The sequence below is a fragment of the Sebastes umbrosus genome, chromosome 2 (genome assembly GCF_015220745.1).
Source record: "Sebastes umbrosus isolate fSebUmb1 chromosome 2, fSebUmb1.pri, whole genome shotgun sequence".
NCBI lineage: Eukaryota > Metazoa > Chordata > Actinopteri > Perciformes > Sebastidae > Sebastes > Sebastes umbrosus.
In genome coordinates, this window is record NC_051270.1 from 24148047 (window position 1) to 24166998 (window position 18952).

Here is an 18952-nt window from a genome sequence, read left to right on the forward strand (position 1 = left end):
ACCTACAACAATGATAAATAAAAATTAAAATGTAAACATTTATTATTCATTTCCACTGATTTTTTTAAAAATCCACAGGGAGCCACTGGAGAGGAGCTAAAGAGCCGCATGTGGCTCCGGAGCCGCAGGTTGCAGACTCCTGAGTTAGATGCTTCTCAAGAGGCAAAATTAAGGCAGTGAGTATTTAGGGTGATTTACTTTGAGAATAAGATATTTGCTTTTAAGAAATTCTCATTATAATACATATGATAATAATATACAGTATGTTTTTCATAAAACGATATGATACGATACGATACAACTTTATTGTCAGTTTGCACTGAAATTCATTTTACATTCATAGGCAGCTCAGTTTGAGAAAAAGTACACATACAATAGGCATACTGTTACCATAGACAGACAGACAAGTAAGACACATCAGACAAAAAACATCACACATCACAATTATTCATACATAACCCATTACAAAATGACCATATGTCCTCTGGATTTACATGTCTTTAGCAGCACATTAATTATTATTTAGCAACAAGATGGACTGATGGACAAAAGCGTTCTTTAGCCTGATGCAGTCAAATGTAGGGACTCTGAATCGCCTCTTGGAGGGCAGAAGTTGATATTCCCCATTTAAAACATGTAAGGGATCAGAAGAGATGCTGTTGGCAAGTCTGAGCATACTCTTGTTGTGAGCTGCTTGAAAGGAGGCTGTCACAGGTTGGCCAATGATCTTAGCGCAGATTTTGATTTGGCTATAAAGTTTAGTTTTAAGTTTTACAGATATACTACTGAGCCAGGCCGTGCTGCAGTACAACAGGACACTCTGAATCACTGAACTGAAAAATAGAAAAATAATCTGGCTACTGGCTCCAAAGGATCTGAGTCTGCGAAGAAAGTAAATGCGCTGCTGTATCTTCTTACAAGTAAATTCAATGTGAGGGTCCATGATCGGGTGGAGTCTATCAACATAACTCCCAGGTATTTGAGGGAAGAGACCTGTTTAATTTCTACATTATGAATTGTAACTGGAGGCAGCTGACAGTCAGGAGGAAGGCCAAAAATTATTTCTTCTGTCTTACTAGTGTTAATGATAAGAAACATGTCCTTGGTCAGTTTAGGAGGTTCAGCTTGTTTGACCTTTAGTGATGCCAACTTCACTTTGCATCTTGTTTGAGTTTCTCCAGTGATTTTACTAATGTATTGAGAACGTATGCAGAGTGTTTTCTGGAGAAAGCTCCCTGATTTCCATGTGACAGACGAAAGTGATCTTGCTCAGCTCCAGCCACAGTTCCTGCACCATGCACTATGTGCTTCAGCTCTGTACTTTATAATAACTATGGGCATGTTACTCCGAACCTTCGTCTTTTTGTGGATTTCAGTTGGATTTCTATCTTTACTGGAAGTAAAGTCTGAGGCCTGTACAGGCATCGACTTCCCTGGGCGGTGTGAATTTGTTTTCAGAAATGTCTGCTTTGAGTTTGTTGGGGGATCTGAAACCTGGTCCCAAGCCAGGAGCAGCTGTGAAAAGCGCGGAGGGGAGCTCCTGAAGGTGATGAACTACCCGATCAAAACGTTCCTGAAGAACATCCCCAAAGAGGGAAACACCAGCAGCTTCACCTGGTGGCTGGGGAACGGGGTCCAAGGGCAGTACCAGGAGCCCACCATAAGTGAGTGTTTTTCACCTGTGATCCTTGAAATCAAGTCTGTTTGAGACTTTGTGTCACATGCTTTACATGCAGAATGGTGGATAGTTCAAGCACAAAAATATTACTTTTTCTTTTAAAGTTGTTTGATTTGATTTATTATCAGAGGGCTTGTGGCTAAAGGTTATTCAAGATTTCAAAGAAAAAACAGTATACATTAGAAAAATGTATTCACAATACCACAAAATTATCCCAAGGGAAGTTCCCGAATTTCTTATGCAAATAAGAAAGGGCGGGGTTTCATTTGAAATGTTTTAATGCAGGTACCAACACAATGTGAAATTTTAATTGGTTTTTATATATAATTTTTTTCATCTAACAAAAGGTAAAAAAGACAAACTTCTCAAATGCAAATCAGTGTTTAATGTTAACACAGACAGCAGTACAAGAGTTTTCCCGGAATACAGTAAAAAAATTCACAAAATTCTTATTTAAGTCCGAAAATACAACAATTAAACAATACAAAATCATTACTGGAGAGATTAGCAGATAATTAATGAAATGTAAATTGTTATTTTTAAATACATAACTTTTAGTAGGGCTGCCCCCTCTTAGTTGATCAGTCAACTAAAAGATTGTTTTGGTCTTCGTCGACTAAGATTTCTTGAGTCGATTAGTTGTTTTGATGCCTTATTTATGCTGAATGACTTATTTCTAGGAAACATATGAGCACATCTCTGGTAAACACAAGATTAAAGTGGTGCTTTTGTGTGACTCTTTGTGGAGAAACTCAGTTTCACAGATCTGTCGATTAAATCAACTAATTGATAAGTCAACAAAATCATGTGTGTATTAGTCGACTAAGAATTTCTTTGTTCGAGGACAAACTTTACTTTTTGTTTATCAAGACGACACCATAAAGTATTTACTGCATCATGAAATTACAGAACAAAGTATTTAGATCATAAAAGTTGTATCTGATTTTGTTCAAAGCGTCGCTGAGTCGAGGCACTTTTTTCATATTGTCCTTGAATTTGTCAATTTTAGTTTTTATGTCACTACAGTATTCACTGGTTTAAAGCCACCTGTCCTTACTAAACTAAAATTATTTAGAGTGCTTGAAATGAGTCCATCAAGAACAGAATATTAACAGGCAACAGTTTGATAATTGATAAATCAGGTGTTTCAACATTTTCTGCTTCGAGCTTCTAAGGCATGAGGATTAGCTGCGTTTGTCTGTATTATATCATTAAAAATAAATATGTTTTGGTTTTGTTGGTTAGACAAAACAAGCCATTTGAACACTTTACACTGGGCTCTGGTAACTGTAACTGATGTTATGTGCAATTCCCCCTTTAATCCACTAGGTTTAAAAACAGATTATTGATAGTTGCAGCCCTGATTGTTTGTGTATTTATTGGGTTCACGGTAATGCAATTGAAGCCCAAAATGAAGCTTTCCTAACGTGAGTTTGTGTGTGTTTATGTGCACACACACTTTTTTTTTGCAAAACAGAGAATGCTGACATTTCAAAGGGCAACTGCACGTACATGAAGCTGGATCCTCTTCAGCTCGTCACGACATTTGACTGCAACCAGAGACGAGGCTTCCTCTGCACCCACAGTATGATAAACAGCCTCCTAATCACTAATTTCACTCCGTCCTTCCTCACCTTTTTCTTTCCTTCCTTCCTTTCCTGCTTTCTTCTCTTGTATTCACTACAACTAAGTGAAGTTTATCACAGTTTTCTTTGTTTTATTTCACTTTATATGCAACATGCTGATTGTTAAAAGTGTCATTCTTGTTTTAAAGATGAGTGTGTGTCTTCGTCAAACACAGAGGTAAGAGAAACATTTCACGCTCAGTAAGAAGCTGCATAAACATCCAGACTCAATTTTCATGTTAGTTTTGTTAATTTTTTTTGTTTCTTTGCAGAACACAGTGGTGTCCAGCCGTGCAACCAGATCTCGTAAGTTAGATTGAAACGTTATGTGTCTCATCATTTCAATCAACAATGAGAGGGAGGAACAGAACAGTCATTAAACTGAGTTTGTGTCTCTGCCTCTCTTTCTTTCTCAAACACACTTTGATTTCAGGACCCAAAAGGGATGTAAATGCCATGGGTTCAGCTATTGAAGACATTGACAAACTTCTCCAGGTGAGAGATGATGCCTCATTAATTTCACATAGATGTTTGACCAATGAATCATAAAGGTCATTGAATAGCTAATTATACCTCAAAGTTCACAAGTGCTGTTTTTCTGAGACAGGAAGCAGATAAAGAACTATATCGAATGGAAACGACAGAAGGGGAGCCGACAAACAACAACAGGGTGGGTTTCTTCACTTTGGAAAGTATTACATTATTGTTGTTGCATTATTCACCTTTTTTATGCTGAAGGCACGTCATGGCACATTAACGGGAGACACTAGGTGCACAGAGTAATACATTTAACTAATAGATATCGCCATGAAACTCCCCCAGTTGGTTAATTACATTAAGACATTCATTTTTGTATTACAAGTTTGCTGAAATTTCATGTTTAAATTTGCAAATGAAGCATTATCTCATCAAATATGTGCTAATTTGCATTGAAAATCTGAACATTGGATAAAGCCAGATTCTTATTTCATTTTGTTGACATATTATATTCAAAGGTTTTTACAGAGGGGGCTTTTGTTATCTCTTTTTTATCACTCCATATATCAGAAAATACTGCCATTTTTTTTAGGAATAAAATATACATATATATGAATTAGGCCATGAATGATACATGAACAACCCTCTCTGTAAAAACATTCAGAACATAGATAGGAATTAAACTGGAAAGTTTGGGGTTCGTAAGTGCTACTAAAATGCTCAGAGTATGAGAATAACATCATTTTGAGAAAACAACCTTATGTATTGTCAAATTCTAAGACACTACAGGTGAATAGGGTAAATGATTGTAACTGTTAGATATCACCATGAAACGTCCGCAGTTGATTACTTATAATTATGTTTTGTATTAAGAGTTTTCTGAAATGGTATGTTTAAATATGCAAATGAGGCATTATCTAATAGTAACTTTGGGTGAATTTAGGAGAAATCTACAGACGCAAATAGACCAAGTGTCGTAAAATAAACATGTAAATGTGTATTTTGGTTTTCTTTCCACTAGTCTGACTCTGTTATGGAAACAAAATAGCCAAAAATCTCTAAATTGACCAGTGGATGAAAAAACATTTGCCCCTTTAATGAACGCCTATTTTTTCCTTTCACAGGACAAATTCATTCAGTATTTGTTGGCAAGTACTAAAAAGCTGACTGGAAAATTTGCTTTGGAAAACAACAACACCATCAGTCATATCATCAACTGCAGCACCGGCATCCTCCTCCTCTCAGTGAACAAATGTGACATCAAGACCAACCCAAACCCTACCGTAAGTACTGAGACATTATGTCGTCATTATGGCTGTTACAATCAGGTGATGTTGCAATTTTTTTTGCCCTCTCCAGTCTTTGTTTGAGGAGGTCTTTGAGATCTATCGGACTATTTCAGTGCTGATTGGTTCGACAACCACAGAGAGAATTATCATCAGGCACCCAACAGGCACCATCTATCAGAGCACGTAAGTATTTCCTTTCAGAGTATCACTCACCTGATATTTCTTTATAACACATTTTCTTCCATTTTTGAGCATATGAATATGGCAGCAAGTATATTTAAAAAACTGCTATACAGTATATTCCTCATTGTATTTCCCTCCCCACAGACACACACCTACTAGCCTCAGCAATGCTGTGCTGGGTTCAGAGCAAGATGGGGAGTATGTCGTACTCCCATCATTTGCAGCACTTAAGTCACAGCTAGGAGGGTACAGCAAAATCATCGCTCAGGTCTGTGTGTTAGCCTTGTGTGTGTGTGTTTGTGTGTGCTTGCACCTTTTTTTGGTCATCTACAGCCTTTTAAGCAGAGTTTTTCTCTCTTAGATGGCTTCATTCTCAAAGAATCCCCATCCGTCTGACAACAACATCTCAGGAACAGTTTGCAGCCTTTTACTCAGTGATGGAACCACAGACATAAAGCTGACAAACCTGACAGAGAATATAGAGGTACAACCAACATGAGATTTCTGTTACAAATTGGGGAGAAAAGGTGATAAATATACTATTACTAAAAAAAAAAAGATAAAGTGTTTTTTCTTTATTATTGTGTCATGCATATAAATGCATATACATATACCCACATGGGCTTTCAGGAAAAGTTTTGAAATGACAGGCTACTACAGAAATCCAAAACTTAAGAAAATCATATTTTAAACCTTCATGTTTACAACAAAAATTATGTAGCTAAGTGAGTAAATGCTATTGAAGGTCCAGTGTGTAATATTTCATAGGATCTATGAGCAGAAATGGAATATAATATTCATAACTATGTTTTCATTAGTGTATAATCACCTGAAACTATGAACCGTTGTGTTTTTGTTAGCTTAGAATGAGCCCTTCGTATCAGAGGGAGCAGGTCCTCTTCATGGAGTCCACCATGTTGCTCCGTCATGTTTCTAGCTCAGAACGGACAAACCAAACATTGGCTCTAGAGAGACTTTAGCGTTTTGACGTTACCTGAAGGCCACCGTAGTTCTCAGACACACTTGTGAAACTGCCGTAACGTGAGCTTCAGAGTGTAAAAGCGTGCTACCGCCAGTCACCGTCTGACATAAAGTTGTGTTATTGTGGTAAGGATGTCCTCTGAGCGAGGCGAACTGCGTTACCATGGTTTTGCACTCAGTGGCTCACGTTACAGCAGGCTTGGAAAGGAGGGGCGGAGGGGTACTCAGTTGGTTGCAATCTGCAACCACACCACTAGATGTCGCCACATCCTACACACTGGACCTTTAAGTAAATGCTGTTAAATCTACTAGATATATTAAAGTCAACTCACCTTCTTCTCTGTAGTTTTGAAACAAACTTAGCAAAAACATCAGTTTCAAATAACCATGCCAATTTGATCATCTGTACATATAAATATTTCTCTCTTTTTTTGGAACCTTTTCATGAAAAATTTGCTCTTATATCATTGTCGTATATACAGTCCATTGGAAAATGAAACTCCCTTTCCTACAGAGTTCACACAATCTATTTTCGTCCTGGATATTATTGAATCTACCAACTTTATTGTTTAGAGGAAATATACCTCTTCTTAATTATGCAACTAAAGATCTTTGTAGCATATGATGCAGGGCTATATTTTTGATGGATTAACATACTATAGTTCTGTAACAGTTTTAGTTCAGAGAGTGAGACCCACAAGACAGCTTGACGAGCCAAAATTCAAAAAGCTGTTAGACAGAAAAAGAAAGAGGCAGAAAGTAATTCAAAGCATGACACAAGGGGAGAGTAACTTTCAAAATAAAACAGGAAACAAATTACAACCAAAACACAGGACCATGACAGTTTAATTTTAATAGTAATACTAACTTGCTTTGTCTGGTTTCTCCAGATCTTTCTGCCTCACCCAAATGCTTCAGTAGTGACGAACAGTACTGTGTTGGAGAAGAACATGAAAGTGGTTACCAGATTCAACATCTCTGACCCTGATGTGACCATCTTCTTCAGCGTGGAGCCCAGTGCCAATGTGTCATTGGCTCTTAGGTTGTCTGCAGGGTCCCCTCCTAACGCCACACATTTCAGCAACAGGACCATCTTGAGCGCAACAGGTAACTGTCACTACAAGCAGGCATTGCTGCATACCCTCACCTCTGATTTGAATAGTCACTGAGTTAAAAAATGACATAGGGCCACTGTGATCCAGGTGGGTTTAATAATAACACAAAATAGCAATAGACACTATTTTACCATGGTTTGCTTTATGTGCTCCCACTTCTCTCATGTATGAATATATCATTACTATATTGGTTCTTGGATTATGAGGTCATACGTTGGCTGATTTTTGCAACAGGAGGCTATCGCTGGATGATAACCCCCGAGATGATGCAGCAGACTACTGGAGTCTGGTATGTTGACACACACCTCTTCAATTCCACTTGGGAGCCAGACCTAACGCTGAGGATCTCTTCTTTTATGGGCAAGTGCTTGTTCTGGGACATAAAGAGGGAGAATTGGAGCACTGATGGCTGCCAGGTGAGTTTCCACCTGGATAAAGTCTGATGAACTTGGCTCTGCATGTTCAGTAATGTTGCATATCAGACAGTGATGTGCCGTCTTCGTCTCAGGTGGGGGACAAAAGCACTCCGGAGCGAACACAGTGTCTGTGCAACCACCTCACTCTCTTTGGGAGCTCCTTCTTTGTGAAGCCAAACTACGTGGACCTATCTCGCACAGCAGAGTTGTTTGCCAGCGTGACTGAAAACTACGTGGTGCTGGCTCTGCTGTGCACTTTCTTTGGGCTCTACCTGGCCACTCTGCTGTGGGCCTGCTATGCTGACCGCAGGGCCCGCTCTAAGGTCAGTCTCTGCAAATAGCTCTCGTAAAACATGTCTTTTTATATGCGTTTTTCATATTATGTTATTAATTAATGTGTGAGGTTTCAACCAGTGATGGAAGAAGTAATTAGATATTTAGCTAGCTAGTTAGCTTAATCTATAATAATACAAAATACTTTATTAGTTTATTTATATTTTGCATTAAAGGTACAGTGTGTAGGATTTGGAGACATCTAGTGGTGTGGTTGCAGATTGCAAGACTGCGGTAACGTGAGGTAACGTGAGCCGCCAAATGCAAAACCGTGGTAACGCCGTTCGCCTCGCTCAGAGGCTATCCTTTCCATAATAACACTACTTTAGGAGCAATAGGAAGCAGGGCCAGCTTGAGGTTTAGGCATATAGGCGGTTACCTATAGGGGGGCATCTTCTAGGGGGCGCTTGTCACCTGCTAAAAATAATAATAATAATTAATAAAAAAAATGCTGGTGGGTACCCTTCCTCATTTTCTGCATTGCAGAAACAAATGGACAAATAAATTAAGAAAGAAAGCAATAGAAAGAAAGAATTACATTTTTCTTATACTTTCTCACACCTTTTCATCTGCCCGGCTGCACATATTTGTTAATAAACGTTTAAATTGTGGTGAAACTGACTAAACACTTTTAAGCCAACAATATCAGGGACCAATTGTTTATTTATATTATTATAAATACTGTTATTTATGAAAATAAAAATCTTAATTTTTGTATTAAAACCATTGTGATGTGTCAGACGACGGCTCGTGGTACCATAGTTTTCCACCCTGCGGCTCATGTTACCGCAGTTTCACAAGCGTGTCGGAGAACTACGGTGGCCTTCAAGTAACGTAAAAACGTGAAATGCTCTCTCCGGAGCCAGTGTTTGGTTTGTCCATTCTGGGCTACTGTAGAAACATGCTGGGGCAACATGGCGGATTCCGTGAAGAGGACCCGCTCCCTATGTAGACATGAAGGGCTCATTCTAAGCTAACAAAAACACAATGATTCTTAGTTTCAGGTGATTATACACTAATGAAAACATAGTTATGAATATTATATCAATTTCTGCTAATAGATCCCTGAAATCGTAAATAATGTTCCTTTAATAATGTGAATCTGCAAAGTAACTAGTGTTGTCAAATAAATGTAGTGGAGTAAAAAATACAATATTGGCGGCTTCCAAATGTAATGGATTAGAAGTATAAAGTAGCATAAAATGGAAAAGTACAAGTACCTCAAAATTGTACTTACAAGTACAATACTTGAGTAAATGTACTTAGTTAAATTCCACCACTGGTTTCAACCCAGAGTGCAATGTTACCATGTAGGAACGTTGCGAGACATAAGCGTACTGTCTCCCAACATTAAGCCAAAATGTCTTTTTTTGGGAATGGTGGATATTTTGTTTGGAAACGAAACTCTTCATATTCACTCCACTGCCCAAATACAGCAATGTATGCCAACACATTCATATTATGTTGTTTATGTTGAACTATCAGAGGAAGATGACTCTGCTGGAAGACAACCACCCAGGCGCTCAGTACAACTATCTGATCGCTGTCCAAACTGGCAATCGCAAGAATGCTGGGACTACTGCCAATGTAAGAGTCTGCTTTCATTCACAGAATTACAGTATGTTTATTTTCTTTTTAATGTTTCTGACAGAGAATTGAAATAGCCTATTTTACTGAGGGCACCACACATCTTGGCTTGCTTTAGAAAATGGTCGGCAGTTTTGTCAAATGTAGAGAATTTGTAGTAAGTGGACTAAAATGTGACACTATAGTGTGGTCCTTCACACAATCTTGGTTCAGGTCACTGATGTGTGAACTGTTACATCTGTTCGTTGTGCTGCCCTGTAGGTGAAAGTGAAGCTGACTGGCTCAGAGGGCGAGAGTGACATACACAACCTCACAGATCCCGACAAGCCTGTGTTGGAGAGAGGAGCTGTCGATATGTTCCTGTTGGCCACACCGTTCCCACTGGGCGAAGTGCGAAACCTCAAGCTGCAGCACGACAACTCTGGAGGTCACCCATCATGGTACTAGAGAAGCTATTAAAACATTAAGTACTATTTAATTTCAAGAGCACAACTGCAGGGATATCACTGAATTACTTTTGGATCGTCTGATTTATTTGTTAACATCATCACTGTCATTGCTCATAGAAAACAAAGGAAAATTCCTTCACAAAAAATTCACCTCTGCAATACCTTTCAATTATTTTATAAAACCGTTTCTCAAATCTGGTAACACTTGTACATACACATATACATATATACAGTATATATGGCAGTAAAAGGTGAATGAAGAAGAATATCCCTATGGTTTGCATTTTCCACATTTTATCGTTAAGTGTGTCTCACACTGGTCTTGGTCTTGACTCGGTCTTGCCCTGCTTGGGTCTTGGTCTTGACTTGGTCTCAACCCCTCAAAGTCCTGGTCTTGTCTCGATACACTCTGGTCTTGGTCATGACTCTGTCTCGGTTTAGGTGGTCTTGACCACAACACTGACAGAAACGCTAATTTCCCAAAGTTGTTCCTGGCAGGCAGCTATCTGAAAACGGCATGATTTGTTTTGAAACCAGTATAAATTAAGTCTGCTTCCAGCTTTATGTCATTTTTAGGTTGTACCTCGACGTGATCTTTACATAGTTGTGTGTTTTTTTTTATTATAGGATTGATTCATAATTGGTGGGTGTCACTGTGAAGCTGTAAACAGGGTTGTTAGAGCTGCGTGCAGGTAGCGTTTATTGCCTCTCTGCAGGACAGCTTGCTGGCTTCTTCACGGTGACACTTTGAAATGTCAGGCCTGTCTCATCATTTAGCACTACCTTGTTATCACTTCTCATTAAATACCAGACTGTTCACATGCATAAACTCACGCTTTGGGGGGAGAATAGATCTGAGCTATAGTATATTACAGAAATAAGATTGGTCATAAAGAATCACACAAAATGTACAGTACTGTAGTACTTCCAATAAGATACTATGACACTATCAGAGGTTGATGTTATCTTTAATATTGGCTTTGCCCACAGGCAAGAAATCTCTGCGTACAGTAAGTGGTAAATGGAAAGTAAAATACATAACGTACATAATATAGTTAGATAATTCTCTCCTTTTGCTGCCGTTTTCTGCTCCCTGTTTGCAAAGTTGCCTAGTGTAGCTTAAATATTATCCAACATTTGCATTTCTCACATAAAATTACTCCTATGGTAAATATACAATGTTTGTTGTTTCATGAATTCCCCTCATAATAAGGTATATAAACAAGGTGACCATACAAGACCTCCAAACACGACATGTGTTTCACTTCCTCTGTGACTGCTGGCTGAGTGCTGACCACGGAGACAAGAAAACCTTCAATGCTGCAAAGAACAACGAGATCGCCAGCTTCAGGTCAGACAACTCTACACTGCTGAAATGCACCCAATTCGACTGTTATCGGGCCATTAAATAGGTGTCATCGGTCGCTATAAGCACCATAGATGTGGGTCAATGGGGGCCAACTACGCCTACTACGATGTAAAAGTGAAAGCGAAACTTAAAAGCTACACGTTCTGAAACTGAATGAAATGGTACGTTTTGAACACAAACAAAAAGGTTTCTTTAGGTTTAAGAAACAAAACCACTAAGTTAAGTTTAGGGGAAAACATCATGTTTTGGCTTAAAATAACTACATTTCACACTGTCTGTACTACAGCACCTGACTTCCGCTTCTGCTCCTGTCATAATTACTATGGTCACTAAAGGTCGCTGTCATGTTGTGTTATACCTTGTTTTGGTGATCTATCATGTGAATAGATGATAAAACCTACTATTGGGTGTAGTAGGCCCCTATTGACCCACATCTTATAGCGATTGATGATACCTATTTAATGGCCTGATAACAATCTGAAATAAACCAACTCTGCTCTTGAGGATGTGTCAATATTATGGGTTTCTGTTTTTTTTCTGCCAGGAATATTTTCCAGAGTAGAACATCCACTGGCTTCAGGGATGAACACATCTGGGTGTCCATAGTGGATCCTCCCTCACGTAGTCCATTCACACGAGCCCAGAGGGTCTCCTGCTGCATGAGCCTGCTCCTCTGCACTATGGCCATCAACATCGCCTTCTGGAACATTCCTGTAGACGAGGACTCGGCAGTACTCTTCGAGTTAGGTGAATTGCGGAGTCTTTAATTGTTTTAGCTGTTAAGTGGCTTTATGACCTGAAGAGCAAATTTTCATTTAAAGAGGGAAAGCTAATCTTTATGTTAATGTCATCTGTGTTGTTGTTGGTTGATTGCGATTGTGTTATAGGCATCTCTAGAATATAAGGTCACTTACACAACACACCCACAGTTTTATAAGAACGTTACTATATTGATCATAAAACCTAACAAACATCTAAATTGTAATATAATGAGAGGTTTTCTTTAGGTCTCTAAGTTTTAGATTAACGGTCAGAGCCTGTACAGTATGTAAGCTGGAGCGGAGAGTGTAATTTGAGAAACACGTGAATTGGCTGTCTCTTGATATGTTGTAATATCTTCTCCAACACCTCTGCTTCCACATGTGCAACTGAAACATTTCGATCTGTTGAGGCGCCATCAGCACAGCCTCAACAATAAATGAATGTGTGTGGGATGAGAGACACCTTGACAAACTTCTGCGTAATGCTGACCTTGTTTGTTTCCTCTGAGATCACCGGTGTTTGAACAGCATATGTTGGTAACATGTGTGCGTACACGTGTGGGTGTATGCTTATTACAGTCCTGCAACAACCACAGATATATTTTTTTTCCCTTTCTTTTGTCAGAGCATTTGATTCATTGATTGCCAAAGCGAACTTCAACAAATATAACAAAAAAAAATTCTAAAACACATTACCCACCCTCTTGCTTTTTGAATTTGCATCCTATCACCACTTTTTTCTAATGCACAAATAAAATCTGATCAGGACCGTCTTCCTCTCATAAGTAACCAGAAGGAGGACAAAGGACATACAATGACACACACTATTAAAGCTAGGGTAGGAAATGCTGAGAGACTAGCAAGAGTACAATAGATTTTAAAAACGGTCCAACCGAAAAACCAAGCCCAGTGTAGCCAACTCTTTTCCAATAAAAGTAGCTAGAAGCACTAACTCCAAAAGTCACAAAATTAAGCGAGAAAGTCGGCAACACTGACAGTCCATCCCTTCAAGCCTCCCTCCAAAGCCAGCCCCCCAAAATTATCATAATGAACATAAAGATATCATAATGAAAGTGAACGGAGAACATGGCTATTGTTAGTACTCACAGTTGTCAAGCTAGCAGCTTCAACAAATATGACAAAACATGTATTTGAACAGCACTACCAACCCTAGCGTTAAAGCTCAGTTTTCAGTAGAAAATTGTGTCAATATTGCAAAAGCAGATCATTTTCTTGCCAGTAGATGGTGCTCACTGGCATGTCTATATCTGCAGATCTAAACTTCTAAACTGCTGCTTTGTTTTTGTTTTCTTGTTAGAATCAGCTGGTTGGCCGTGAGGTAGGAGGCAAACATAAAGCTGATGACCTTCGCTGCATCTGTTGACAACAGCATGAAATGAACTGTGTCTTGAAAGGACTCACATCAGACAATAATTACTGAGAATAGACTGGTAATAGTTCAATAAAGGCAATAATAACCTGAGTTTGTATACAGTATTTTGTTGTCAGGCAGGTAGTGTACAGACTTTAGAGAGCCATACAATCAACTCAGTTGCTTCTCATAACTCACTGACACTGTGTCTTTGTTTTTTTCTTTGTCTCTCTAGGTTCATTGAAAATCACCTGGCAGGAGCTCATGGTCGGGGTACAGAGTGGTCTTCTCATGTTTCCAATCAACATCCTCATCATCACCATCTTCCGAAGCATCAAACCTCGCATGATTTCTAAAAAAGAAGTCTCAGAGGAGAACTTGAGACCGCCCGCAGTTACCATACCAGCTATTCTGAAGGTGTGTTTTGCATGCGCTAATCTCTTTTTAGTGTGACTTGTTTTGTGCATTACTCTGATGAATTACACTTGCCTCACCACCGACCTTGTAACGCAGCCCAGAAATACATTTTCCATTCAGTTTATGCTGCAAGTGCCCCTTGTTGCTTTGACCTCTGCTGACCTTTTGCTGTAAAATATGTACTCTTACTTTTCCATGTGTTCGATTTAACAATATACAAGTAGCATTTGGTATTGGTTGTGCATCCCTCGGATGTCCCTAGGATACAGAGAAGGTGATTTCTTCTGTGAGCAGTAGTCCGAGGAACAAGATGTCACAGATGAACCTGCTGGTGTCCACCGCTGACCTCTGCCCTGCCTTGGACAGGGTGCATGAATTCATCCAGCTTATGCAAGGTGCTTTTTATTACAGAAAAATAGCAAACATTGACTACCTCCTGTTAGCCTGACTCAATTAAAGAAAAATTGGTTTTCTGTACTGTTTGTTCAGTACAATAAAAGTAAATAAAGGTAATAACCACAACTACATTAAACAGAAATAAAAAATCCAAACGAGCTAAAATGGGGCAATTGGATGAATAAGTCGCAAGTGGTCCTTGAGCTAAACAGACATGTAATCAGGGCAAAAATGAAGCATGGCAGTGTCCTAATAAGGCACAGATATATCTCATTAAAAGACCAAACCAATGAAGTGAGTCTCTGCCAATTAGACTGTTATCAGGCCATTAAATAGACATTATCGGTGGTTATAAGCCCCATAGATGTGGGTCAGTAGGGCCCTGCTAAACCCAATATTAGGTTATATATATAAGGTTTTATCATCTATTCACATGGTCAATCACCAAAAGAAGGTATAAAAGAACACAAAAACAACCTGTAGCGACCGTAGTAATTATGACAGAAGCAGAAGTGGAACTCATGCAAAACGCAGGGCTTTCACCCAGGAGACTGGGTTTCGCAACGTATAGTTGTCTTTCCGTGTCTTCAAATGAGACTCGTGAGCTCGCGTTTACATAATATGCTTGGCGTTCAAGGGGTTAAGTCGTGAGAACACGGCTGCTAAGCAACGGTAATATTAACGTTACTGTCTGCGTCTAGAAGCCACAGAGGCTAACAATTTAGCAAGATAGCAAGTGGGTAACATAATGCAGGACATGACAGAGGAAAAAGATGAAGTTGTTGGGAATATCAACATTTTCCTCAGACATATTATAAAATTACGAAGAAAAACAATATACGACTAAAATTACAATATATTAACTTATCATGCACCGAAAAATGAACTTCCATGGCCTCCGCCATTTCTGACCTCAACAAACACGTCACAAAGTCGTGTACTCGGAGCTTTCGGAAACTTTCCACTTACAAGAGGGGGGCGTTCATATGGACTCTTCTCATGAACACAGTAAACACGACCCCATTTGAAGGCACCATTTGTGTTCACAAATGTTAAGTTTCACCTTCACTTTTGAAACGTAGTTATTTTAAGCAAAAACATAATGTTTTTACCTAAATTTAACTAAGGGGTTTGTTGCCTAAACCTAAAGAAGTTGTAGTTTTGTTACCTGAACTTAAAGAAACCATTTTGTTTGTGTAAAAAATGTAACGTTTCATTCACTTTTACAAAGAATGTGTTTCGCTTTCACTTTTACAACGTAGCAGGTGTCGTAGGCCCCTAATGACCCACATCTATCATGCTTATAGCGAGCAATAACACCTATTTAATGGCCTGATAACAGTCAACAGTCAGTCTGTTGCTCTCAGTCCCAAGCCCATTAATTCCTACTGAAGATGTGAATCTCGAAAAATAGGTCACAAACATAATACTTTAATTAAAATAAAAGATGGGATTTGGTATTGGAGTATTGGAGTGTATATGCTGTGCAGAGAAATGTAATGGTCTGTATGTAATCCTGTCAAGGGGAGATCGAGAGTGACCCCCACTGGGTGTACTGCAGCAAGTTCCTCCTGGCTGGTCTCTGTCATCTCCTGATGTGCCTGGAGAAACTGGATGAAAAGCACTTCTCGAGTCCATACGAGTACCAGCAGGCCCTCAACCTCACCAATCTGCTGGTTCGCAAGGCTGAGATGGTCTTCAGCAGCCACTTGGCCTACTGGTCAGCACTCCGGACAACACACAGAAACAATATATCTGTATAAAGTACAAATATTTGATTTAACTGGAACATCTTGTGTGTTTTCATCTCATTCCTTCCTTCTCCTTGGGCCCAGCCCGCCTCCCGTGAAGAAGAGGAAGAAGGGGTCAGCGAGCTGCTGGCTGCCCTGGTGGTGTGTGTTCCTGGGCTGGTTCCTGTTGCTGTCCATCAGTGTGCTATCCACTTACTTCACCTTGATATACGGCTTCACGTACGGCAAAGATGGGTCCATCAAGTGGGTCATGTCTCTGGGCCTCTCCCTCTTCCAGAGCATCTTTATACTGCAGCCTCTCAAGGTGGGTACATTTAAACTGTATCAAATTGCATTTAGTCTAAAAACTGTATTCTTTCCAGCATGTCACACTACTTAAAGGATAATATGACTACATTTAAGATAATTTGCTTTCTTGTGGCTTGTTTTTGTTCACAGGTGATTGGCGTTGCTGTGTTTTTTGCCCTGCTGCTGAAACCTGTAGCCGTGGAGGAGAGTGAAGAAATTGAGCAGGTGATGTTAGGTAAGAAAAACATTATGCAGCCTGTCTGTTACCAGAGGGGGTTTGGATGTACAGGCTCCTAGCCGTTAGTAAAATATTATGTAGTGAGTGCTGCGCTAAAAAATATCATATCTGTTACAATTGTTTCATACGGCCCAAACCTTTATTGTTTTTTGTTCTCTCTCAAAACTTTATTTTTGGATATAGCTGCTGTTTTCAACCAAAAAGCTCTAAAAACCAAGTGTACACTACCTGCTCAGCACCAAACAGCAGATTTAGCAACTCGCTGGTCAACATAGTGGAGCATTTAGCTGCTAAAAGAGCTAGATATTTCCCTCAGGAGTTGGTGGAGACCAAAAACAGAGCTAAAACAGAGTGAACTAGAAGTGCACTCGGAGAGCGCAGACCTCCACCAAGGCAGGTCTCATGTACGTTGCTTCATTCAAATCTATTGCAGATTTTTGGAGTTATTCTCCAAACGGACAAACCAACAATCAAACCAACCAACAAGCAAACACCGATGAAAACATAACCTCCTTCCTATGCCTTCGGCCTTGGCGGAGGTTATAATGGATTTACATTCAAACAAAGCCGTATCTGGGTCTGTCCGCAGTGGGCTGGTTGCTGAACCTGCATGATTTTGTCTGATTTTGCGCAGAATCCGACCCGGTGGCACTGATGACAAGCATTAAGAATAACTAAATAGAAATAACCAATCTTCTAGCTGATGGTCTTGTTTACTTGTGTAGGTCATATAGAGTCATCACTTTTAAATTGAGACTGTTTCGTAACCAGTTAAAAGTTCCTCACAGTAACTTTAAAGGTGATAATATGTCAATGTTGTGTTCACAGCTTGTTTCTGCTGTCCTCAAGTGGACAACATTTAAATTAATGCAGGTTTCATAATTATAACAATAATGAAATAACGCTGTAACCCTAAGGGGAATAATTAACTTGTTTCAATACATCTTATTTGCTTAAAAAACTTCTTTCAAGCTTGTCACTTGAAACAAAAAAAATCATAAAATAAATATATAATATCTGTGACAACTAAAATTCTACAATCTAGCAAAAAATTTGTATAATGAACAAATGTTAGATAGCCTCTAAATTACACATAAATTTAGTCCAAACTACCTTTTCATAATTCATAAAGCAGACAGAGGTATCCATTCCATTTAGTTTCGGGTTGACTGCAGAGCTCTTGCGTAATGATGCATATGAAACAGTGAAAATATTTGCTTTGACAAATATAAACTAGTAGTGACCCTTTTAGTTTTCTGCTCCTCCCAAGTGACTTCTTTCTTAAGTGTATCAGTGCATCGCTCCTTCAGTTTGAGAGCAGTAAAGTACTGAGAGTCTTACTGCACTGTCTTCTCCATTTAACAGAGCAACAAGACAAGTGTAGACGCTACTCTGGCAGGGACACGCTGTGAGGAAGCTGCATTTAGCGGGATAAGTTGTTTTCTCCGACTGGCACAGCTGCGATCTACTGCATCCTCACTTCTTAAACACTCTTTTGCACTTATTGGAAGTTTCAACTGTCTGAATATAAAATGAATCTTGGTGTTTTGTGTTTGTACAGAATATCCAAAGCCTGAAAATAGTTTTCTGAAACAGAGTGAAAGTAAAGGGGTAATTAAATAACTATTGCTCTTGCATGTCAATGTGTTGCTTACTATCCGCTTTGATGTATGTGTATGTAAAGAAAATCTCTGGCTGCTTTTGTTCATTTCATGAGGCTGTTATTTTCATTCTCCTAAGAAATCTGTATCTATGTCCGATCCCATTCATTTTGCAAATCAAACACTAACCATCACAAAACCTACAAATGTAACGGTACGGTAGAAAACTTGCCCAAGTTAATTGCAGTAAAGCACACAGGGTATAAAGACAATCTGGCAGGGCAACAAGGAAAACAAGGGAGTATATAAACAGGGTAGACTAGTGGCAAAATCAGGGGCAGGTGAGGATAATCAAGGAGGTGGGAAAACACACAAAGACAGGAAGTAAAGCCAAAAATGACACATGAGTCAACTTATCAAAATAAAATAGGAAACACTACAACCAAATGCCAGGACCATGACACCAAATACCTTGTAATATTCCTCAATTCACATCACATTTAAAGAAACCACATTCATAACTTAATGAAGAAGCTCAACCAGAAATTATAGGTTTATAACCAGATCAGACCATATCTCATACTGTCTTGGACACATATCTAAACACAATCATTATTTCAACATTA

General features: G+C 39.1%; 1 protein-coding gene across 1 annotated transcript; it reads left to right on the plus strand.

Annotated features, from left to right (window-relative positions):
- The first annotated feature begins 1289 nt into the window (after nt 1–1289).
- Nucleotides 1290–18952, plus strand: LOC119500836 (polycystic kidney disease protein 1-like 2). Its single transcript, XM_037790782.1, has 23 exons — nt 1290–1664; nt 3156–3263; nt 3453–3481; nt 3576–3609; nt 3737–3798; nt 3911–3973; nt 4905–5063; nt 5140–5252; nt 5397–5520; nt 5614–5736; nt 7124–7340; nt 7583–7764; nt 7857–8087; nt 9583–9684; nt 9946–10124; nt 11347–11484; nt 12047–12249; nt 13871–14052; nt 14315–14447; nt 15973–16168; nt 16284–16503; nt 16638–16722; nt 18091–18952. The coding sequence occupies exons 1-23, from the start codon at nt 1334–1336 to the stop codon at nt 18135–18137; spliced, it is 3261 nt and encodes a 1086-aa protein (XP_037646710.1). The 5' UTR covers nt 1290–1333; the 3' UTR covers nt 18138–18952.

Coding starts and splice junctions, on each gene's coding strand:
- LOC119500836 (XM_037790782.1), top strand. CDS start 1,334: ATGGGCATGTTACTCCGAACCTTCGTCTTTTTGTGGATTTCAGTTGGA. Junction 7,341..7,582: donor GACCATCTTGAGCGCAACAG/GTAACTGTCACT, acceptor TTTTTGCAACAG/GAGGCTATCGCTGGATGATA. Junction 11,485..12,046: donor AACGAGATCGCCAGCTTCAG/GTCAGACAACTC, acceptor TTTTTCTGCCAG/GAATATTTTCCAGAGTAGAA.